Source organism: Podarcis melisellensis (assembly GCF_964234715.1).
Source record: "Podarcis melisellensis genome assembly, chromosome: 6".
NCBI classification, from domain to species: domain Eukaryota; kingdom Metazoa; phylum Chordata; class Lepidosauria; order Squamata; family Lacertidae; genus Podarcis; species Podarcis melisellensis.
Window position 1 is genome coordinate 2,129,665 of NC_138538.1, and position 24,168 is coordinate 2,153,832.

At 47.4% G+C, this 24,168-nt stretch overlaps 1 protein-coding gene across 1 annotated transcript; it reads right to left on the reverse strand.

The window, feature by feature from the left end:
* Positions 1 to 5,835: 5,835 nt before the first annotated feature.
* On the reverse strand, positions 5,836 to 23,573 carry LOC309372985 (uncharacterized protein). The gene is made up of 11 exons (XM_081917122.1): positions 23,436 to 23,573; positions 18,318 to 18,452; positions 15,473 to 16,022; positions 14,583 to 14,687; positions 12,991 to 13,137; positions 11,221 to 11,284; positions 10,849 to 10,909; positions 10,614 to 10,705; positions 9,424 to 9,466; positions 8,438 to 8,492; positions 5,836 to 6,804 (listed from the first exon to the last, which is right to left on the reverse strand). The coding sequence occupies exons 2-10, from the start codon at positions 18,439 to 18,441 to the stop codon at positions 8,458 to 8,460; spliced, it is 1,221 nt and encodes a 406-aa protein (XP_081773248.1). The 5' UTR covers positions 18,442 to 18,452; positions 23,436 to 23,573; the 3' UTR covers positions 5,836 to 6,804; positions 8,438 to 8,457.
* Between the last annotated feature and the right edge of the window lie 595 nt (positions 23,574 to 24,168).

The following is a 24,168-nucleotide window of genomic DNA, read 5'->3' on the forward strand; positions in this document are numbered from 1 at the left end:
TGAGCCCAGCTTTGGCTGGGGAGGGCAGGATATAAATAAAAAAATATTATTATTAATTATTATTATTATTATGTAGTTCAGTAAAGGGTCTGGCTGTGATCGCTGTGTCTTGCCTTGTGAGAAACCACATACACTTCAGGGACCTCCATGTTCAGGGGCAGAAAATCCGTGAATTCCCCCCCTGCAGACCCTGGGAACTGTTTGCAGCCTCCCTAGATGCATGTGGGGTGAGAGTGTTGGGCTAGACTAAGTTTGGCGTGCGGTCCAGTAGAACCATTCTTGTACTGACCAAGGAGCCCTTATTTCCGCAACGGACAGTTCCATTAACTGATCCTGATAGAAATGTTAGCGTTAAAAGGACCTTTTTGGCACCCCAGCAGAAATTATCTCCTGCTGTCAAACACATCACTGACACTTCCTTCCAAGAACGCAATTGGCTTAGTATCTCTCGGTTCATCAAATAACCTTCTTTGTGGTTTTCTTTCCCCTTTCCCCTCTTTTGTTAATATCTGGCAAGCAGAAGAACATTTTTAAAGTGGTGTGATGGTTGCGCACACTGGCCGTGACCTCCCTTGAACGCTCTTCCCATTGCATAGCCTTTTGTCCTCAATCGTTGACTGAAACTAATCGCAGAGACCAGGAAGAATCTGATATGCCAACAGGGCAAAGGCTGCCCAGGGTGTTTTGCTAAACCAAGGCTGATGCAAACTCTAAGAGTCCCTCTTGGCATGTGGCCCAAAAGGACCCCTGAGCTGTCAGAGAGAGTTGTGGGGCATGATCTTGGATCATATGTCGAAAACGTGATGATGATGATGATGATGATGATGATAATTTATTTATACCCCACCCATCTGGCTGAGTTTCCCCAGCCACTCTGGGCGGCTCCCAATCGAGTGTTAAAAACAATACAGCATTAAATATTAAAAACTTCCCTAAACACGGCTGCCTTCAGATGTCTTCTAAAAGTCTGGTAGTTGTTGTTCTCTTTGACATCTGCTGGGAGGGTGTTCCACAGGGCGGGTGCCACCACCGAGAAGGCCCTCTGCCTGGTTCCTTGTAACTTGGCTTCTCACAGCAAGGGAACCGCCAGAAAGCCCTCAGAGCTGGACCTCAGCGTCCGGACTGGACGATGGTGGTGGAGACACTCCTTCATGCTTGGATCATGCTAAGAACATAAGAAGTGCCTGCTGCATCAGGCCCACAGCCTACCTAGACCAGTATCCTCTTCGCCCAGTGGCCACCCAGATGCTCGTGGAAAACTCTCCTGCTAGCAGGACAGCACTCTCCAATCCCACAGTTTTCTGCAATGGTTCTTTAGAAGCACTGCTGCCTCTGACCCTGGAGACAGACAGGGGCAGTCTTTGGTCTTTCACATTTCAGCAGCATCCTGTGTGAGGCCAAAATCTGATGCCCCTCGCTTTCCATTCTGCCCAATTCACTATGTCATCATTATGACGTCCTGTGGAGCCTCCCTAAAGCCCAGCACCAACTCTACAATGCTGAGATTCAACTGCAGAAGTTGGGGACTGATTGAACTTCCAGTGTTATGTACTGAGTTAAATAGGATCCAGAATGCAGCAGTCTGATGGGTCCTAGAACAATAGGATCCAGAATGCAGCAGTCTGATGGGTCCTAGAACAATAGGATCCAGAATGCAGCAGTCTGATTAGTCCTAGAACAATAGGATCCAGAATGCAGCAGTCTGATTGGTCCTAGAACAATAGGATCCAGAATGCAGCAGTCTGATTGGTCCACAGGAGCCACCCAATCCAGCTCCAGGTGGAAGTGAATCCGCAACCTGATTGGCCTAGAGGAGAATCCCGGAATTAGCCAATCACGTGGGGCCCATTGTGTAAATAATGTACATAAAGCAGACATTCTGGGGGAACTTCCATTCCTCCTCACCACTGTGAGCTGAATAAAGAGCATGAAATCCACTCTCGACTCCCAGTATATTTCATCCAGCATAGCTGTCAACGTTTCCCTTTTTTTTAAAGGGAAATTCCCTTATTCCGAATAGGATTCCTCGCAAGAAAAGGGAAAAGTTGACAGCTATGAATTCCAGCCTCAAAAACACCACTCCATCATTGAGCCACAGCAGCCTCCCCACTAAATGTTTCCGTGTCCCTTCCAGCTCAACAATTCTGTGCAGTGATATGTATCAGTAGCAAGAGCACTGAGGTCTCCATCATGAACATCTGAAGCTGGCCTCTCTCTTCAACTCAAAACCTTTCTTCCTTTCTTCTCCACTGAAATGAAATCTGTTTGCTTTTGGTTTTTCTTTATCCTGCGGTCGCCCTAGAGATACTCATCTTTCCCCATAATAGAAGGCTGCGGAGGGTTTTCTCAGAACAACAAATATTTAAAGGCACTAAACCATGACCTTGGCTTTTCTCCTTCAATCTACGCAAACACAGCGTGGCCCCAAATCCAAAACCCTCTCCTTCTGGGAGTGCCGTTTCCCTGCGTTGCGGTCATTAGATAGTGGTCAGGCTCCCAAGACGGAAATGCTTTTGCCCTTTGGAGGTGCCAGGTCCTTCTCACGCCCTTTGCAGATTATCGCCAGCAGTTATTGTCTAGCCACAAAAACGGGTAACTCAATCGGCCCCTTGGCTCGCGTCTCGGTTTACACTGTGACGAGGATACAGTCGTGGCGCGTCAAGCTGCTGAGAGAGAAGACTCACAAAGGAGGCCTCTGGTGGGACACGTGCAATTGCATAACTTCATTCAAATTGCAGAAGGAACAAGAAACTGCCTTCTTGAATTGGGGAGACAATTAAGAACATAGGAAACTGCTTATGCCAACTCAGGTCCAGCTTATTTATTTATTATATACATTTAAGACAGCATTTCCCACACTTTTTTGACGACTCTGACCCCTTGTGCCCTCTACCCTACGAAAGGCATTATTCAGAACAGTGGTTTGCATGACCCACTAAGGGGGATAATCGCATGATGACATTCAAAACAGTAGGAATTAATTGTGCATTTATTCCAAATTCCATTTCAAACTATTTAATTAATGCAACAAAAATGATGGACTTGATCTAGTGAAAAAAATTTTTTTTTACACATTCTTACTAACGAACACATAGTAGGAAATTAATAGCATAAAGTATTTATATATAGCTCCTTACAAAACAAACCTACACCTGTTACAGTTGTACTGCAACTAATTTAAAGGAAAATCAAGACCTATTACGAATAATTGGCTCTCTTGTGACTCATGGCAACACAGAATCGTAAGTAGAAACATGACCAAAGGAAATAGCTTTGAAAGTGATAAGAGCACTGAAACTTTAAACATGAAGCGAGGAAAGTGTTTTGCTCTAGGTTCTAGCCTGCTCAATCATATCCTCGAGGCAGTTCATGGAAGATGAAAATAATAAAGAATATAAGGACAAAATAAAACAGCAGAAGCCAAAAGCCACAAAATGACAAAAGGCAGCATAAAACCAGCAGCAAGATCCAACTGCAAATCGAAAAGCTTGGGAACATAAAAAAAGGAAAACGACTTAACTTGGCAAGAAAAGGACGATGAAGGTGTGTTTTCAGGGGCTGACGGGAGCTGTGATGCAAAACATCTGGAGGGCAACACCTTGGCAAAAGTAGGCAGTAGCTCTCCAGGGCACCAGAAAGGGGTCTTTCATCTCCCTAACTAGTTATGCCAAAGATCAGATCTGGGAAGTTCTTTGTCCAAAGCAAGTCTTCCGCTGTTCATTCCTTAATGTTGGTTAAGGCTGCAATCCTCTACACATTTCCCCAAGAGCAAGGACTCATCCAGATTCCTTTTGTGCCACACTTTCCAGACACAGCTCTATGCTTTCTAGGTCTGTAAGGTAAACGGACCCTTGACCATTAGGTCCAGTCATGGCCGACTCTGGGGTTGCAGCGCTCATCTCGCTTTATTGGCCGAGGGAGCTGGCATACAGCTTCCAGGTCATGTGGCCAGCATGACTAAGCCGCTTCTGGCGAACCAGAGCAGCGCATGGAAACGCCATTTACCTTCCCGCCAGAGCGGTACCTATTTATCTACTTGCACTTTGACGTGCTTTCGAACTGCTAGGTTGGCAGGAGCAGGGACCGAGCAACGGGAGCTCACCCCGTCGTGGGGATTCGAACCACCGACCTTCTGATCAGCAAGTCCTAGGCTCTGTGGTTTAACCCACAGCACCACCCACGTCCCTCAGTTCCAGGTCTGTATCCAAGCATATATTTTTTTTGTCTTCCAGCTTTCATCCTGGAAAACCTGCTGAATCAGAACAAATGGCAACCTACAGAAAATCCGATTGATGTTTGTTCTGTTTCAGCAGTAAGCAGCCAGTTTTCCTGGGGAAAGTGGTGTGGAAGATACAGACCTGGAAAACACAGATCTGTGCCTGGGAAGTGCGGTGCAGAAGGAAGTCCGGATCAGCCCCAAGTCTATTGAACATTTAAGTTGTTCAAACTTCCAAGTAGGCATGTGTGTGGGTGTAAGCCACAGTCATGTAGGTCCATGGAAATCAATGGGTGCGACTGATTTCAGTGGTTCTACTCTGAGCATGAGGAACACTGAATAGCAACCATAGTCTAAAGGGACATGATGTGGTGACCACGTTGAAGCTAAGCAGATCAGTGTCTGGGCTCCTTGGAACCCCATGGACAGGGACTTGAGCCCCCCAGAGAGAAAGAGAGATATGAAGGCAATGCAGAAGGGGGTATAAGCCTATGGGATTCTGTCTTCTTAGTATTCATCCCAAAAACCCAATATTCAGCTAACTGGAGGACTTCTTAAATTGGATTTTTAAAGTTAGATATGGATGAGTTCAGTGCGAAATTAATAGATTTTTATGCACTGCTGAATTTTAATGATTGCACATTTTTAATTCTTAAATTAGAAAACGTCTGAATACTTGCGTGATCAAACGGACAACTGAGCAAGCATTTCTACAGGTTTAGGTTTTTCTGTTCCTCATTCAGGCTACAAATTGATTACCTGTCAACCCTTCCAATCAATTAATTGTTCCGGGTCCCTAAAGCAACAGTTTTCTTTCTCTCTAGGGAAGTTCTGGTTTTTGTCTAAGTAGAAGATGTTGTCTCCTCACACCGGCAATTTTTATGCAAGTAATTTGTGTCCCTTGCAGAACTGAATTAATGTTATAATTGAAAAGGTACCTTATTCGCATCCTTGCTCTTATCTGATCTGTTTGTGCTGATAGACCTCAAGGAAATGAAAACAAGCCTATGTTTTTATATTGTAAGCTGCCCCGTGATTCTCAGATGAAGGGCAGTATAGAAATTCTATTAATAACAATAATTAGCTGCAGTAGATATTCTTTCAAAGCTGTTTGTCCCCAGCAAGTAAGACACCCACCTGATAACTGGGGCAGACGTAAAGCTTCCCTGGTCCACATCTAGGGAGCTGTCCCATGAGAAAGTTGAAACCCACATATGGATATCATGGCCATCTTGTCCACCTTCCAGGGAAGGCATCCTGGCAACCCACTGAGATACATGTGAGATGGACTAGAATTCCCTGCAGCGGGAATTCTAGTACATGCTTTGATATGGCCTACATGTGAAGAGATGTAGAACAAAGAGTTTGTGAAAAGATGCTGTTAGGAGAATCTGCTTGCTAAGACCGTATTATGGAAGTTTGTGCAGGGAAAACCTGGCCTTGTGTTGCTGAATTGGGCATCAGCCTCTGAGAAGGTAGGCATGCTTTGCCTCAGAGAACGTGACTCAATTTTGATGCATGTGTGGAGCTAATGCAAGGCTGTGTAATTGATAGGGCCACGGACTCCATTTTTGTGGGTTCCCCAGCAGCCACTGTTGTTCTGACCAAGTAAAGATCACCATGGTACTGTATGTTTATTTAAGAAACCCACAGGATCCCCTTGGGTCTGATTCAGCCACCAGGGTCTTCTGCAACTCTCCAGAATAAGCAACGACGCCTTGCTGGATGTTTGTGACCCCTGATCTAAGGGCACGAGCTACTGGTTCACATTTCGTTTGCCTTTGTGTCTGGTCACCGTATGGGCCAGCCAGCAACACCAGCTGGTCTCCTTCATCCTCACACCAGTCCTGTAGGCTTCGATTCTCCCCATGCTGCAGACTGAATAACTGAGGCCGAGAGCAAGGACTTGCTCAAGACCACACAGAGGGTTTGTGGACAAATTGGGACCTGTAGCCAAATCTTAGGGGTTTGGATTGGACCTGTACCTTTCACTCTGGGTGTTTGACCAAATCGCTCTGATCTATTCAAGTCTTTCTCCACCTGGTGCCCTCAGTATGTTTTGGACTACATAGGAACATAGGAAACTGCCTTATGCAGACTCAGGCCACCAGCCAAGTAGCTCAGTAGCTTTCCAGGATTTCAGGAAGAAGTCTCTTCCAAGCCTGCCTAGAGCTGCTGTCTGGGGTAGACCCTGGAACCTACTGCTTGCAAGGCAGGTGCTGAGCTAAGGACCTCCTGACTAAAATTCCCAGCACACCTGCACTGGCTGGGACTGAAAGTTGTAAATATCCTAAATATCTTGAGAGCACCAGGTTGGGGGAAAGCTGGCCAAGGTATATGCAAGTTCAAGGGACATTCCTGGCATTTTGGGAGCTGCTCTAGAGAAGTTGAGGGACATCATCCATCAGCAGCATGGAGAAGATGAGGAGAGATGAGTTAAGGATTCACCCCTCAATTCAGCTCCATCTGCCAAGGAGGGTGCTGTTCACAAACTGGATTTTGTCCAGAGGCACCTTGCGAAGACAATGAAAGGTCTGTGAGGCAGGTCGTGAGCCGAGAAGCCGAAGGAGCTGCTGGCAAGCTTCATCCTAAAGAAAACACAAGATCAAAGGTGCGGCCGAGCATCTGCATGCTTTAAAAGGTAATTAGAAGAGGGAACATTAGCACACCTTTCAGTGAAGTGGCACACCAGGTGAAGTGGCGGGTTTGAATTACAGGGAGGGGACTGAAACCTGAGGAACCTTAATTCATCAGGAATGCGTCCAGCTTTAGGAATTAACAAGAGACTCTTCCACGAAGACAGGGTTTATTTATTGCTTATTTATGGCACTTAGATCCCACCTTTTTTCTGTGTGGTTCTCCTCCCCCTCCACATTTAATGCCCACAACAACCCTGTGAGGCAGGTTAGGCTGAGAGGCAGCAACTGATTTCCAAGGTCAGCCAATGCACTTCATGATGAGTGGGGATTCGAACCCTGGTCTCTGTCAGGCCCTAGTATTGCTTTGGAGGGACAGGAGGCGGGCGGGTGTGGAGGAGTCCCTGGTCCTGAATGGGGTAACTGTGCCCCTGAAGGACCAGGTGCGCAGCCTGGGAGTCATTCTGGACTCACAGCTGTCCATGGAGGTGCAGGTCAATTCTGTGTCCAGGGCAGCTGTCTACCAGCTCCATCTGGTACGCAGGATGAGACCCTACCTGCCAGCTGACTGTCTCGCCAGAGTGGTGCATGCTCTAGTTATCTCTCGCATGGACTACTGCCATGCGCTCTATGTGGGGCTACCTTTGAAGATGATCCAGAAACTGCAACTAATCCAGAATGCGGCAGCTAGACTGGTGGCTGGGTGCGGCTGCTGAGGCCATATAACACCAATCCTGAAAGACCTACATTGGCTCCCAGTACATTTCCAAGCACAATTCAAAGTGTTGGTCCTGACCTTTAAAGCCCTAAACGGCCTCAGTCCTGTATCCCTGAAGGAGCGTCTCCACCCCCATCGTTCAGCCTGGACACTGAGGTCCAGCTCCAAGGGCCTTCTGGTGGTTCCCTCCCTGCGAGAAGCCAAGTTACAGGGAACCAGGCAGAGGGCCTTCTTGGTAGTGGCGCCCACCCTGTGGAACACCCTCCCACCAGATGTCAGATGTCAAAGAGATAAACAACTACCTGACATTCAGAAGACATCTGAAGATAGCCCTGTTCAGGGAAGTTTTTAATATTTTGATGTATTTTTAATCTTTGTTGGAAGCTGCCCAGAGTGGCTGGGGAAACCCAGCCAGATGGGCGGGGTACAAATAATAAATTACTATTATTATTAGTCCGACCCTCTCACCCCCACTGGCCAGCAGCGAATGAACAGCTTTTTCCGCAGAATGGAGATCCATGTTAGGGGCGGGGCCTCCTGTCGCAGGTTCAGCGAGTGAACTCCCAATCGCATCGTGGGACAGGCTGACAAGACCCTGTTCTATCACACAGGCTGTTTTCAGGGGCTGATAGCCCACACTGCCACCTTTCATGGGGGGCTTAAAGGCTGGAATTGGGTTGCTGGCAGCCCCTGCAGCAAAGGGAAGTCCTTCACTGAGGTTGCACAGAAAATGCGTGCACGGGTGCATGGATGGCAGTGACCATCTATGGTTCCTTGTGAAACCACCATGCAGCCATGAAGCCACAGCAGGGAATGGAGGCCATGAGAGTTTCGGGAGAGCAGAAGGTCTTGGGGATCTTTACTCACTCGAAGTTTGCAGAAGCCCGTCAGCGAGTCTTGTGTCCACCAAAAGAACGGGAAACTGCAGAGAAGCAAGCTGGTTATTGATTCCCAACTGGGCAGCGCAACCGTTGCCTTCCGCCCCCACCCATTTGATCTCGCATGGCTGGGGCTGGCCTGATTCCTGGGACATCAAAGGGTGTGTTGGGTCCATAGGTGATCACCCTTGCAGCCTCAACAGCATCCTTAACATTGGGCGCTCCCTTTATAAAGTTAAGGGCAGCACCTATACTTTGGAACTCCCTGCCTGTTGTCATCAGCGCCTTCGCTTTTGGGGCATGCTAAAAACATTTTTTGTTTAGACGAACCACTTGGATCTTTAGAAAGCCAATGCAAATTTTAATCTGTTTGCAGTCCGTTGCTATTTTAACTTAAGTTATTCTTGTTTATTCATCCCACTGATGATTTTGTGGTTTTATCTCTTTTGTAAAATGCTTGGAGGTTTTGTTTTATAATCAAAGGGTGAACACATTTTTATGAAATAACTAAAGAAATGCAGTCAAACTAGTTGCAATGTGGAGCAGCTATGTTTCCTTCCCCTGTTGACGTCCAAAGCCTTTTTTTTTCTTTTTTAACCCACAAACAGATGCAAAAGTCTTAATGGGTGACTGGAGAATTACCCTCCTCTCTTCCCTAATGCAAACCCCTTTCTCCCAGCTCAGATCTGAAACAGGAAGTGCCTGAAGCAGGTATTGGGCACAGCCAGGTAAGGTGGTCCCAAGCTGTGGGTTCAGCACACCACACCTGTGTGTACACCTTTTGCTGCAAAAATAAGCCTGGACCTTTCACCTCGCATGTGAATAAGGCAGACATGTCCATGAATAAATGGGGTTGCCCCCATCCTGTCTGGTTTGGCCCTTGGCCCAGAAAGGCGCCAGAACCCAACAAAAGGAAACATCATGATTCTTAAGAATCACAACCTGTAGGGATGGTGGGAAGGAGGGGAAACTTACAGTCGAGTAGCCACTTGAGGAAGGCTCCCGGAAAAGGCTTGTCCTACGAGAGGGGAAGAAAGAGAGTCAGATAAAACATGACACACTTCTCCAGGGACTGGGAGAGATCACTCCATGAAGAAAGTTCTGCTTTCTTCATAAGGATGCAAAAATAGCCTGCTGGATCACGGAAGGACCATGTCTGCATGTGTTCCCTCTGCTGTGTGCTTCTCTTTTTCCTTCCCCACAATAACAAAATATTTCTGCTTCTGGTCTCAATCTTGTTTTGCCCTCTCCAGCCCCCTTGGGCACACTAATTTCAGGAAAAGGGGAGGGCATCAGCTTGGCCCTGCAAAGCAGTGGCATTGCTTGGGTTCCCGTCAAGACAGGTGCTCCCACTTAAAGGTAAAGGGACCCCTGACCATTAGGTCCAGTCGTGGCGGACTCTGGGGTTGTGGCGCTCTTCTCGCTTTATTGGCCAAGGGAGCCGGCGTACAGCTTCCGGGTCACGTGGCCAGCATGACTAAGCAGCTTCTGGCAAACCAGAGCAGCACACGGAAACACCATTTACCTTCCCGTCAGAGCGGTACCTATTTATCTACTTGCACTTTGACGTGCTTTCGAACTGCTAGGTTTGCAGGAGCAGGGACAGAGCAACGGGAGCTCACTCCGTCACGGGGATTTGAACCGCCGACCTTCTGATCGGGAAGTCCTAGGCTCTGTGGTTTAACCCACAGCGCCATCCGTGCTCCCACTTACACGCATGCAAAAAGTGGCGCCAAAAGGGGCTTGGCGGAAGTGGGGAATCTCCACCTAATGTAATGGATCAAGGCAGCCGTGGACTCAGAAAGGTTGGAAACCACTGGTGTCGACAATATAACTAGCTGGGCCAGTTGTGTGACTCACTCTGTTCTTGGGCTGAATCTCATGCATCTCCACACCCCACATGAGGTCACTTTTATAAAAGAGGAGGCAGAGATGGGAAGACAGGCAAAGACCCCAAGATTGTGGGAAATGCACCCCTGGGTGTCTACGGAAGTGGAAGCTGTGATCCATATTTCTCTCCATTTAAGGTTAATCGTAAAAGCTTGAGGTCCCTGGGGAGGAGAGCTTTGTCCAAGAGAAGCTTGGGCAGAAGAAGTCCTTAGAACACAGAAGCACCCCAGGTGGAGCAGGAGGTGGAAGAAAGCCAATGCATGTGGAGAACACACCTTCAAGTCCATTTCAGAAAACTGTCCCGTTGAAATCGGCACGCTGGAGAGAGCTGTCTGGAGTTTCCCAAGGAGCCCAAAGGAGGCGTATTCTGAACAGGGAGGGGAGAGAGGCAGGAGTGAGGGCAGGCGGACCACGAGAGAGTCCATTGGAAGCTGGGATGGGGCAGGATTACACCATCAGCAGCTCCCCACAAGCTTGCAAACAAGAGGAAGGTTTAGAAAGGAAGCTTACTGTTGAGAGCTTGGAGTTGCATGTTGACAACATTGAACCAGAGTTGGAACACTGGGCACATCTGCAAAGAAGAACAATGCCAACTTCTGAGATATCACAAGATCAGAGTTCTTCAACCTTGGGTTCCCAGTCATCTTTGCCAATAGGGATGATGGGATGTAGTCCAAGAACATCTGGGGACCCAAGTTTGAAGAACACTGGACTAGATGACCCTTTGGGTCCCTATCATCATCATCATCATTATTAACATGGAAATAATGTCAGATGCTCTGCCACTGAGCCATGGATCTTCCCCAACTACTTGCTCTCCAGTTTCCATTCTTCCATTTGTCAGCATTTTGCCCCAATACATGTAGACAATTGGCTACTCACCACTGAAGGCAGGAGGGTACGGAGGCCAGAATTGATGACGCCACTCAACAGGTTTGCAAGCAAGCTAAGGAGGAAATAATAATATTAATAATAATAATAAATTTTATTTATATCCCGCCCTCCCCAACACAACATTCTAAAATCAATTCATTTTATAATCAATTCAGAATCAAATTCATGGCAACCATTGGGCTAGAGTTCTGTGAGGATTACCAAAGGAGGGGGTGAGACTGTGCCTTGGCCAAAGGCCTGGTGGAACAGCTCCGTCTTGCAGGCCCTAGTCCCGCAGGGCCCTAGTCTCTTGGGACAGAGCGTTCCACCTGATCGAGGCCACGGCCGAAAAAGCCCTGGCTCTGGTTGAGGCCAGCCTAACCTCCCTGTGGCCTGGGACCTCCAAGATGTTTTTGTTTGAAGACCGTAAGGTCCTACGTGGGACATACCAGGAGAGGTGGTCCCATAGGTACGAGTGTCCTAGGCCATAAGAGACAAGAGAAAGAGACAAAACAACCCCAGTCAGATTTCAGGGCTGGGTCCCACAATGCCACAATGTGTCTCCTCCTCTTATCACCAGGGAAGGTGACCTTATAGGGATTTGACTTTTGATTATGATGGTTCCTTAGGGCTACTTTGGCCTTGATCCAGGAGTAGGTTGTGCAGTGGACATTATAAAGATGCAGGTGTCTGGTAGCCAATAAGAACCGTAGAATTGTAGAGTTGGAAGGGACCCTGAGGGACATCTAGTGCAACCTCCTGCAATGCAGGAATCTCAACACGTGGTCCCCCATCCAATTTGAACCCATACTGGACCCTGCCTAGCTCTGCAAATGTACTAACAGTTCTATTGCTGCACCACTAGGAGGGTGGTGCAGCAATAAATCTGCAATTTCCCCTTTTCCTAACAGTGAGAGGATTTCTCTGCCCCTTGCATACTGTTAGAATATTGGAACAAGCGCTATAATTCTGAACAAGAGAAGAAATGAAGGGGGAAAATGGCAAGGATTCAAAATGGAAACGGAATGAAGTTAGTCCCACTGAACTCTAGGGGCTTATCCACACTTTGCTCAACTCATTCCAGGTAGAGATCTGGTCCATGGATGAGAATTGTTTTGTTTTGTTTTGTGTTTTGTTTTGTGTTTTGTTTCTGCCCTGAGCTTTCCCCACGTAAAGCTGAAACAGAATGAACGTCTGTTCAGGTTTTCCATGTATTGAAATTTGTTCCAATTGAGCTTTAAAGAATAGATTTTTTGCGGCAAAAACTTCATAGCAAAAGAAAAAGAAAAGTTCCTCGGGCACGGAGCATTAAGTTAAAAACTTTGCCTTGAAAGAGTGGAGGAAAGCAAAGTGTGGATAAGCTTTGAGTGGAAGCAATAAGAGCTGGTTGGCCAATCTGGTTTAGATCCAGTCACTGATTCCATTAGCACAAGGAGTTCTGATTCCACAAATGAACATTGCTCCTCTGTCCCCATACCCCCCCTAAATCTGATCTGGGGGTTCATCCAACCCTTTGGGGAAGATTTGGGGAGGACGCAGGGTGCACATAATGGGGAGTTCTACTGTGGAAGCAGAAATACTTGCGCTAATGGAATGAGAGATGCCACCTTTTCAAACACCGCAGTGATTCTCAGAGAGGCAGAGTGGATGAGGTGAAGTCAGAAAAGGTAAGGATGAAGGAGAAATTGGGGAAAGATTTAATTTTAGTCTGATTTATTTACACTTCCCCAAATGATATGGAAACCACCCAGATAAGCCCCCAAAACCTTTAATGCCCACCTGCTTGGCAGCTTGATGCTGAAGCCAGCGACCATATCCTGGCAGTTCTTAAGGACCAGCTTGAGATCTCCCGGTTTGTCTTGGGTTAACGCCAGGTGAGGGCTGATGTCCATCACCACGGAAGTTCCGCTGAGAAAACTGAGCACCCTGGGAGACAAAGTCAGACAGGGGTGCTGGGCTTTGAGTGTTGGGAAGGGACCTGCAGGGGCCAGAGAGTGTTCTGGGATGTCTCATCAGCTCATGTGGGGAATGGCCAGAGATTGTAGGGCCTTGCAGAGGCACTCAGCATGAACTAAACTGGAAGCGTGACCCAGAACATGCTCAATGCTCTCTGGCACCTGTGGGTTGCAAAATTAAAACTGCAGTGGCAGGCAAGTTGCCTCTCTTGTCAACCAGCTTTTGAGAAACACCTGGGTCATAGTTTGAAACCTCTATTCCGTAGCACTAAAACTGATGGGCATCGAATGAAGCTGGATGTTGGAAGATTCAGGACGCGTAAATGAAAGTTCTTCTTCATGTAGCGCATGGCCAAGCTGTTGAACTCGTTCCCACAGGAGGCCACGAACCTGGGTGGCTTTGAAAGAGGATTGGACAAATTCATGGAGGAGGAGAGGGCTATTGGTGGCTACAAGGCAGGATGGCTATGTTCTCCCTCCACAGCTGAAGGCAGTGATGGTTCTGGACACCAGTTGCTGGAAACCAGTTGCAGGAGGAGAGAGGAACCCCATTCTCTGGTCCTGCTTGCAGGATTCCTGGGGGGGGGGGGGATCTGGTTGTCCACTATGAGGATAGGATGCTGGACTAGATGGGCCATTGGCCTGATCCAGCAGTCAGCTCTTCCTATATTCTTAGGTTAAGACATTGTGGAGCATGCCATGCTCTGGGGATGCCTCTTTGTAGAAAGATTGCAGCTCAGTGCAGGCCACCCACAGCACATAAGGCAGGACCAGACCATGCATGCTTAGACTCTCCTCTGCATCTCCCTCCTGAAGGTTGTCCAGGAGCAAGGGGGAAGTCCCACAAGGGCATCTCAGCCCTTCTGGTTGACATTGGTTCAACTGCAGCACTTTGGGGCTGCCTAGAGCTGGTTGGGGCAGCTGAGTGGGACAGTGAAGGAGAACCTGGGGGAACTCATAAGCATTTGGACAAGGAGAGGCATTGGCCACAGTCAACAAATCCTCATTAAGGTTTTTGTGGTGGGAAGGAGCTACCTTCGAAGAAACCAGGCAACCGGCCCATCCTTTTTGGCCACCTCGACTTGGTATGGAAGCATCTCTGCAAAATCTCAGGCAGAGATCCTTCCTAGCCCTCCTGCTTATTGGAATTCCTTCAGCTGGAGATGTTAGGGACTAGCCTTCGCTGACCTGGTGCTCTCCCTGTCTTTTGCACTATAACTCCCATCAGCACAGATATATGATGCCGGGGCTGATGGGAGATGTAGTCTGGCAACATCTAGGAAAAGAGAAGGTTGGGGAAGGATGCTTAGAGGTTCAAAATATGCCTTCTGCTACTGGACTTTTGCCCTTTCCTGCTCATGTTAATTTCAGAACAAGCTGAATGTGAAGGAAGCAGCTCTCGCTCTCAAGACTCACCCTGGCAAATTAGTAGTGATGGTTGCATGTAGGTTGAGCTGTAGCTCATTTCCACGGATGACCTTCCAGGACCCTCCAATAACCTCAAGGTTCACAGCATTAAACCTGCAAATTTAGCAACATAACAGAAGGGAGAAGATGCATGGAGACCCCAGAATGGCCGGCACACATTGCAAAGTCATGTATCCATCCTACTCTCTCCTCCTAATGGCACTGATGTGGTTCAGCCCCAACAAGATGATAGATTTTGCCTAATAAGATGCTCTTAGAATCATAGAATTGTAGAGTTGGAAGAGATCCCAATGATCATCTATTCCAACACGCCACAATGCAGGAATCTCAGCTAAAGCATCCATGACAGATGGCCATCCAATCTCTGCTTAAAAACTTCAAATGAAGGAAAGCCCACCATCTTCTGAGGGAATCCATCCCTCTGACAAATGGCTGTTACCCTCAGGATGGTCTTCCTAATGTTTAGTCGAAATCTCCCTTCTTGTAACTTGAATCTACTGGTTCATGTCCTATCCTCCAGAGCAGGAGAAAACAAGCTTGTTCCCACTTCCATGTGACAAACCTTTAGGTATTTGAAGTTAGCTGTCATATCTCTTCTCAGTCTCCTCTTTTCCAGGCTAAACATGCCCAACTCCCTCAACCGTTCCTCACAAGACTTGGTTTCCAGACCCTTGGTCACCTTGGTCACCCTCCTCTGCACCCCTTCCAGCTTGTCAATACCCTTCTTAGTGGTAGAAGGGAAGAGAATGACAGCAGAATTGGCCTGTAGTGCAACCAGGTCCAGAATTAGGGATGGTGATGGACCTACAGCCCCTCATTCTGGATGGGGACGTGGTCTGGCAACTGCAACGGCTGCTCCCTTGCCCACACCAACTCACCATTGGAACGGGTCCTTGGATCCTCCACCGCCGAGGAGACCTCCCAGACCAAGCAGGTTTCCACCAAGAAGGCCGTTCTCTCCACCAAGAAGATCACCACCCAGGAGGCCATTTTTGCCGAGGAGATCGCCGCCCAGAGCACCACCGAGCAGGCCGCCACCTCCAGATTCACCACCACCACCAAGTAGACCTCCGGTGGTGTTGCCTAGAAGGCCTCCTCCACCACCGAGCAGGCCATCTCCTCCAGCAACAGCGCCAAGCAGGCCACCTCCATCGCCACCTCCAACAGCGCCAAGCAGGCCACCTCCATCGCCACCTCCAACAGCGCCAAGCAGGCCACCTCCATCACCACCTCCAACAGCACCAAGGAGACCACCTCCACCTTCTCCTCCTCCACCACCAACAGCTCCAAGCAAGCCGCCGCTGCCGCCTTTGCTGCCGCCTCCACCACCGACAGCTCCAAGTACTCCATCTACTGCTCCTCCTCCGACAGCACTGAGCAGGCCGCCTCCAAGACCACCGAGGAGACCACCTTTGCCAGAATCACTGCCTGCACCAAGAAGATCCCCGTTATTTATATATTACATTTATAGCCCACCTTCTCTTCCCAAGGGACTCAAGGTGGCCTACATTGTTCTCCTGCTTATCCTTCAATCCCCAGAACAACCCTGTGGGGTAGGTTGGGCTGAGAGGCAGGGAGTGGAGCCAGGCCACCCAGCAATTCATGGCTGCGTGGGGATTTGAACCCTGGTCTCCCAGGTCCTAAACCCCACCCTATCACCCGCTCTTTCTGGGATAGTGAGAACCATCCCAGGAGGCATGGTCGCAGGAGCCCCTTTTCACCAGCAATGTCTGTGTAAGATAGACCTCCTGGGCCAAATATATTGTCAATACAGATGCTATTTAAGTGGAAGAACAGTTCCTGAAGCTGAGGCTCCAAGACTTTGTCCACCTCATGAGAAGAGAAGACTCCCTGGGAAAGACCCTGATGTTGGGAAAGATGGAGGGCACAAGGAGATGGGGACAACAGAGGACGAGATGGTGGGACAGTGTTCTCGAAGAGACCAGCATGAGTTTGACCAAACTGCGGGAGGCAGTGGAAGACAGGAGGGCCTGGCGTGCTCTGCTCCATGGGGTCATGAGGAGTCGGACACAACTAAACGACTAAACAACCATCAAAGTGGCTTACAAGAAGAACCTGCTGGATCAGACCAATGGCTCAAGGTCCTGTTCTCGCAGTGACCGGCCAGTTGCCCCAATGGGAATCCTACAAGCAGGATCCAAGCACAAGAGCCCTCTCTCCTACTCTGGTTTCCAGAAACTGGGATTCAGAAACATCACTGCCTCCAACTTTGGAGACAGAGTAGAGCCATTGTGGCTAGCAGCCATTAATGGCAGCCCTTTTCTCCTCCGTGATTTTGCCAAACCTCTTTGAAAGTCATCCAGGTTGGCGACTGTTGCTGCCTCCTGCAGGAGTGAGTTCCATAGTTTAACTACATAAAGGTAAAGGTAAAGGGACCCCTGACCATGAGGTCCAGTCTGGGGCTGCGGCGCCGGCGTACAGCTTCTGGATCATGTGGCCAGCATGACTAAGCCACTTCTGGCGAACTTCTTTACCTTCTCGCCGGAGCGGTACCTATTTATCTACTTGCACTGGCATGCTTTCAAACTGCTAGGTGGGCAGGAGCAGGGACCGAGCAACGGAGATCACCCCATCGCGGGGATTCGAACCGCTGACCTTCTGATCAGCAAGTCCTAGGCTCAGTGGTTTAACCCACAGCGCCACCCGTGTCCCTGTACCAGTGGCACAAAACCTTTGCTAAAAGAAAGGAGGCAGAGCAGTCTATTGTCACATCTCTATGTCTCCAGGGAGATCAGGCGTCTGCAGTGTATTTCAATGACAAAAAACCAAATAGAGATATTTAGCCACTAACTTGGCGAGCTCCTGATCATTCCCCAGTAATAGAAAATGTATGGCCTCCAACTCTGGTTTCCATTTGGGGATGCTGAGTTGATCTTGAAATTGCTGACAGAGATCAGCATATAGTTTACAATTAAGAACCGTGTGTGTGAGGGTTTCCACTAGGTGGTCTTCACCTGGGCAAGTTATTTCTCCTTCCACCCTGCCAGAGAACCTTCCCCAAAGGAGGTTTGATGGATTTGAATTAAACCTGACCAGCAAAAATGCCCTTCTTTCTTGAGGGTTAAGCAGAAATTCAAGGTAATTGTGGTTAATTTCATGTGCCCAAGAAAGTTGAAAGTTAAGAGGGGAGCATGTTTTCTCTGCTGCTACTGTTTGTTCCTGGTGCTCAATATCTCACAACCTAGTTTTTATTATAGCCTTGGCAGATGGTAGGGACATCGATCGCAAAAGTTCCACTGACAGCCTGAGTTGCTGTACCTTCTTGTTAAACTGTTGTAGCCCTGGGGGAAGAAAGGGGTCTAACAAAACTTCGCTGAGGAGAGCATCTTTATCTGATGTAAGGCAGATGTTTAACCAGCATAGAAGAAGTCTCTCTCAGGCAACAGTCTCTACCTTGTGTTGACCTCCCTCTAGACACAAGACTGCAAAGGGTACACAGTGTGAGACGGTAAAGATCTTGAAGAGGAAAACTGCTTGGACTCGTTCTACCAACTGGGTAAACCCTGGCAGCCAAACTGGAATACCATAGAGCAGTTGAGCTATAATTTTGGCATTGAAGACCCTAAGGGCAGAGGTTTCTTAGAAATGTGTGTCCCAAGGAATTTCATCTTTGCTTTCAGATAACCCATGGAAAGTGTGGGAGCTGGGCTGGTGCTGCCTCTTCAGCTGCCCCTCGTGTCTCCCGTTTGAGGTCCAACTCACCTTTTTCAGTCTTTGCTGAGCCTGAACCAAGAAGACCGCCCAGCCCAAGACTTTGCGACGGAACCAAGGACCTGCAGAAGATGGCAACCAGGCACCATGTCTTCACCACTGTCAAGGTCTTCATCCTCCTTGCATCTGCGAAAGAGAGAGGGGCAAGGCAGCTGGAGCAGGTGGAGGGGCGCTCAGGTGGGAAGGGAACAAGCCAGATGTGATAGGAACAGCCACATTTTCTGCTCAAGGTGTGTGGCTTCTGGGTTTTCTTGTGTGTCTTTTTTCTATTGTAAGCCTGCAGTACAGACTGTTGTGTTTTGATTGTATGGACGCTACTCTGGAAGGTTGGTGGTTCGAGCCCCCCCCCCCCGGGACACCTATGATTCTTGCGATGGAGGGGGTTGGACTAGATGGCCCTCAGGGGTCCCTTTCAACTTTATAATTCTATTATTCTAAGATTTCTTTGGATGAGATGTTAAAGTGGTGGCATATTTACTAGACTCTCTGCAATAGTATACAGTGGTACCTCGGGTTACAGACGCTTCAGATTACAGATGTTTCAGGTTACAGACTCCGCTAACCCGGAAATAGTACCTTGGGTTAATAATAATAATAATAATAATAATAATAATAATAATAATAATAATAATAAATTATTTATACCCCGTCCATATGGCTGGGTTTCCCCAGCCACACTGGGCGGCTTTCAACAAAGTATTAAAATACAGTAGTCCGTTAAACATTAAAAGCTTCCCTGAACAGGGCTGCCTTCAGATGTCTTTTGAATGTCAGGTAGTTGTTCTTCTCTTTGACATCTGGTGGGAGGGTGTTCCACAGGGCGGGCGCCGCCACCGAGAAGGCCCTCTGCCTGGTTCCCTGTAACCTCACTTCTCACAGCGACGGAACCGCAAGAAGGCCCTCGGTGCTGGACCTCAGTGTCCGGGCAGAACGATGGGGGTGGAGACGCTCCTTCAGATACACTGGACTGAGGCTGTTTAGGGCTTTAAAGGTCAGCACCAACACTTTGAATTGTGCTTGGAAACATACTGGGAGCCAATGTAGGTCTTTCAATGTAGGTCTTATGTGGTCTCGGCAGCCACTCCCAGTCACCAGTCGAGCTGCCACATTCTGGATTAGTTGTAGTTTCCGGGTCACCTTCAAAAGTAGCCCCACATAGAGCACATTGCAGTAGTCCAAGCGAGAGATAACTAGAGCATGTACCACTCTGGCGAGACAGTCTGCGGGCAGATAGAGTTTCAGCCTATGTACCAGATGGAGCAAAGTTAAGAACTTTCCTTCAGGATGAGAACAGAAATCGTGCTCTGGCAGTGCCGCAGCAGCAGGAGGCCCCATTAGCTAAAGTGGTGCTTCAGATTAAGAACAGTTTCAGGTCAAGAACAGACCTCCAGAATGAATTAAGTTCTTAACCCGAGGTACCACCGTACTTTTATTCTCTGAATTACGAGCCAAAGAACAAGGTGAGGCAAGCTTGATAATTTCTGCCCTGCCGAACAGCAGAGTTTGGTCTGTACCACATAACTTCATTATTGTTGAAGATGACCCTCCTTCATCGCAGTTCCTGGCATCATTAACTGAGATTCTGACTTGCTAGAATGTCTCTCGCGTGCTGCCTTTGATCAGTGCACACGTGTGGACTCATTGCCATGGCTACTGAAAGAGAGATGAAGGCCAGGATTCGGGCAGCAGCCTTCAGTGCAGGATATAATCAAAGGGGTTTGCTGGCATCTCTTTTGCAGTCATGCCATGGACCAAAATTTGCTCCTTTGAAATCTTTGAAGCCTGCCTTTGGGGGGAGGGGACCTGAAGTTATTCGGTATAAAAATAAGCGCTGCTATTTCCTGCTCAATTTAACATGCCGCTTGTAACATGCAGGGCTTAAAAGGAAAAAACCCCAAACCTACCTCCATAATAGCTATGGACAAGTGACTGCATGGTCTCCTTGCGGAGCCAGGCTTCTGAGACGACGCAGAAAGGTTACTGTGCTCATTTTTGTTGTTTAGTCATTTAGTCGTGTCCAACTTTTTGTGACCCCCTGAAAGAGGATTGGACTAAATTTGTAAGATATCTTGAGAATAATCTTGGAATTAGCAATTTAACAGTAGACGATACTTAACTCCTATGACATGTAAAGATAAAATATAAATAACTGCAGAAGAACTATGTAGAATATTTAATCCAAAGCTGAGGTAAATGGAAGTCAATTGTTTGGTAAAGGTACGAATGGAAATCTTTTCTTTTTTTTCTACTATGTTTATTAGTATGTAATTTTATTGTTCTTTTTTTCTCTTGTTTATTGTTCTTTTCTTTATTCTTTTCTCTTATTGTTCGGTTTTTTTGTATTTTGTTAGATAATCTTTTTCTTTTTGTATGTGACATTTTGTATGTTTGTAATAAAAATTAAAAAAAAAAAAAGAAGCCTGCCTTGGGGGGGACGGGACCTGAAGTTATTCGGTATAAAAATAAGCGCTGCTATTTCCTGCTCAATTTAACGTGCCGCTTGTAACATGCAGGGCTTAAAAGGAAAAAACCCCAAACCTACCTCCATAATAGCTATGGACAAGTGACTGCATGGTCTCCTTGCGGAGCCAGGCTTCTGAGACGACGCAGAAAGGTTACTGTGCTCATTTTTGTTGTTTAGTCATTTAGTCGTGTCCAACTTTTTGTGACCCCCTGGACCAGAGCACGCCAGGCACCCCTGTCTTCCACTGCCTCCCGCAGTTTGGTCAAACTCATGCTGGTAGCTTCGAGAACACTGTCCCACCATCTCGTCCTCTGTCCTTTTCCTTTTGCCCTCCATCTTTCCCAACATCAGGGTCTTTTCCATGGAATCTTCCCTTCTCATGAAGTCTTGGAGCCTCAGCTTCAGGATCTGTCCTTCCAGTGAGCACTCAGGGCTGATTTCCTTCAGAATGGAGAGGTTTGATCTTCTTGCAGTCCATGGGACTCTCAAGAGTCTCCTCCAGCACCACAATTCAAAATCATCAATTCTTCGGCGATCAGCCTTCTTTATGGTCCAGCTCTCACTTCCATACACCACTCCTGGGAAAACCATGGCTTTCACTATACGGACCTTTGTTGGCAAGGTGATGTCTCTGCTTTTTAAGATGCTCATTTAGACTGGCTGATTATCATCTTTCTGCTCAGATTCCCCCAGTGGGATGGGTCTTTGGGGCAAACAGGTGTGACTTTATCATTCTCGCTAACAGCGAAGTCAAGTGGTTGAGTGCTAAAAGGGATGGAGCCAAGGCTGAGCCACAGAGAAAGAAGAAGGATGGCTGGCACAAAAGAGTGGACCCAAAGGTATGTAAGGGGGGGGGGACATTTTCCTTTTTTCCAAATGAGCAAAAGGGGGAGATCTCCATGATGACCCCTCATGATCAGCGGCCTCCGGGAGTGGTGCAATATCAGAAGGAAAAGAAAAATGGGGAAAGGACTCGTGAATTCACAGGTTCACAGAACTGCAGAATGGGGAGGGACCCTTAAGGTCATCCATTCCAACCCCCTGCAATACAGGAACCGGCTGCTCCAGCCCCTTAGTTTCCTGGAGAAGGGAATGGATAGCGATCACAGTGGAGAGACTTTAATACAAACATGGATGGGGAAAAATCTAGCGTTATTCCATTTGGAGTCATGGTGGTGGGAATTAAGAGAAGTAAAATGAAAAGAAAGAACGTGGTTAAGGTTTATTAATAATATTAACAATTAGGGGACCCATCTCGGATTTTCTGTGAGAAAAGGAAATGACTCTGAGACACCTTAACTTGGAGGAAAGATGGTTTAACAGAAAGTGGAGTCGGTGGATGCTTGCATTGACCAAAGGTTCTAAATTATCTTATCTCCTTCTTTTATATACGGTAAATGGCAGGTGGAAAATTGGAAGTTCCTCTCTTGAAGTTTTGGCTCATGTTTCTCTTCTTTTGCTTTCTTTGTTTTTCTCATTCCTCTTTTTATCCCTCTTGTCCTTTTCTTTTCATGTTTCTTTTCTTTGTTTTGCATCTTTCGTAGTTGCAATTTTATTGTACCGTGAGGAAATTTCAATAAAAAAATATTACCAGTGAAAAGAAAAGAAAAGAAAAGAAAAGAAAAGAGAGAGTCCTTTGGGTGTGGAATGTTCATTCACACACAAACTGAGCTTTCCAAAATATTAGAAGTTCCAAAGGGCACTTCCTTGTTATGTGGGATGAAAGGAACCTTTGTTGGTTTCCGTAGAGACGCCACATTGCAGAATCCCACCTTCCCCCCGCCCAGGGGATCGAGGTGACACCCCTGGTTTCCCCCCTTCCTTACTTAACCCCCACAACAACAGCCCTTTGAGGTATGTTAGGCTGAGAGAGGCAGGGACTTGCCCACCCCCAATCACCTGGTGAGTTTCATGGCCGAGCGGAGAATTTGACCCCAGGTTTCCCAGGTCTAAGCGCTGAAAATTGACCTTCCTTTTTGAAAAACCCACCACCATGTCAAGAATCACCTTTCCATCTCCCCTCTGCTTGGAATCGCCCATCTCTCTCTCTTTATTTTTACTACTATTGATTTTATTTCATATCCGCCATTACTCCAATTTCTCGGGATGATTGCTGTTTTTGCCAATTCGATCTCCAGGATTGAAAGTACATTTCCAAACCTCTGTACACCATTTGACTGTACAAACAACAACCTCAAAGCAGTTTACAAAAATATAAAACAATTAAAAAAAATACAGCAGTACTTTAAAAAATAAATATAAAAAATATTATTTTTTATGATTAAAGCCTACAAAAAGTTAAAATACTAGAAGCTGGGCAGCCTTGTCTAAACAAGACTGTTTTTAGCAGGCACCACAAAGAGTGCCTCATGAGGCAGGGAGTTCCAAAGTGTAGACACTCCACAATTGAGTTCTTACCAATGCAGAATGTGGGTTATGCAGCAGTGCCAATTCTGTCAATCAAAGTGGCTGAGTGGGCACATCTGGGGTGAGGCAATTTCACAGGCAAAACTGATCCCCTTTAGGCATTCCTACGCAAACTGCTCTTTGGAAGCAGAACAAGCCAAGCCAACCCTGCCGTGCCTTGCTTGGGGCAGAAACGGAAAATGCTGCAGCAAAAGTGTTAGGAGTTTTATATCTCTTACCTGGGACGCCTTGACATTTGCAAACAGGTCTCCGAGGCTGCCTTATCTGCTGCCACTGCTGCTCTGGCACAAGAGCCCTTATATAGCCAAGCCCAGAGCTGGTATAAGGGGGAAAAGAGGGTTCTGGATTGGCAGCATTTGGAGATGGTATCAAGACCCTGCACAAAGGATGGATTTCGACACTCAGAAGCAAACAGGAGGCACTTGAAACTGCTCTGGGATGCCTCCTTCAGCACCTGGACTTCTGCTTCCTGGAGATCTTACATAACTTTGTTGTTGCTGTTGTTTAGTCACAACCTCAGATATGCAGATGACACAACCTTGATGGCAGAAAGTGAGGAGGAATTAAAGAACCTTTTAATGAGGGTGAAAGAGGAGAGCGCAAAATATGGCCTGAAGCTCAACATCAAAAAAATGAAGATCATGGCCACTGGTCCCATCACCTCCTGGCAAATAGAAGGGGAAGAAATGGAGGCAGTGAGAGATTTTACTTTCTTGGGCTCCATGATCACTGCAGATGGTGACAGCAGCCACGAAATTAAAAGACGCCTGCTCCTTGGGAGAAAAGCAATGACAAACCTAGACAGCATCTTAAAAAGCAGAAACTTCACCTTGCCGACAAAGGTTCGTATAGTTAAAGCTATGGTTTTCCCCAGTAGTGATGTATGGAAGTGAGAGCTGGACCATAAAGAAGGCTGATCGCCGAAGAATTGATGCTTTTGAATTCTGGTGC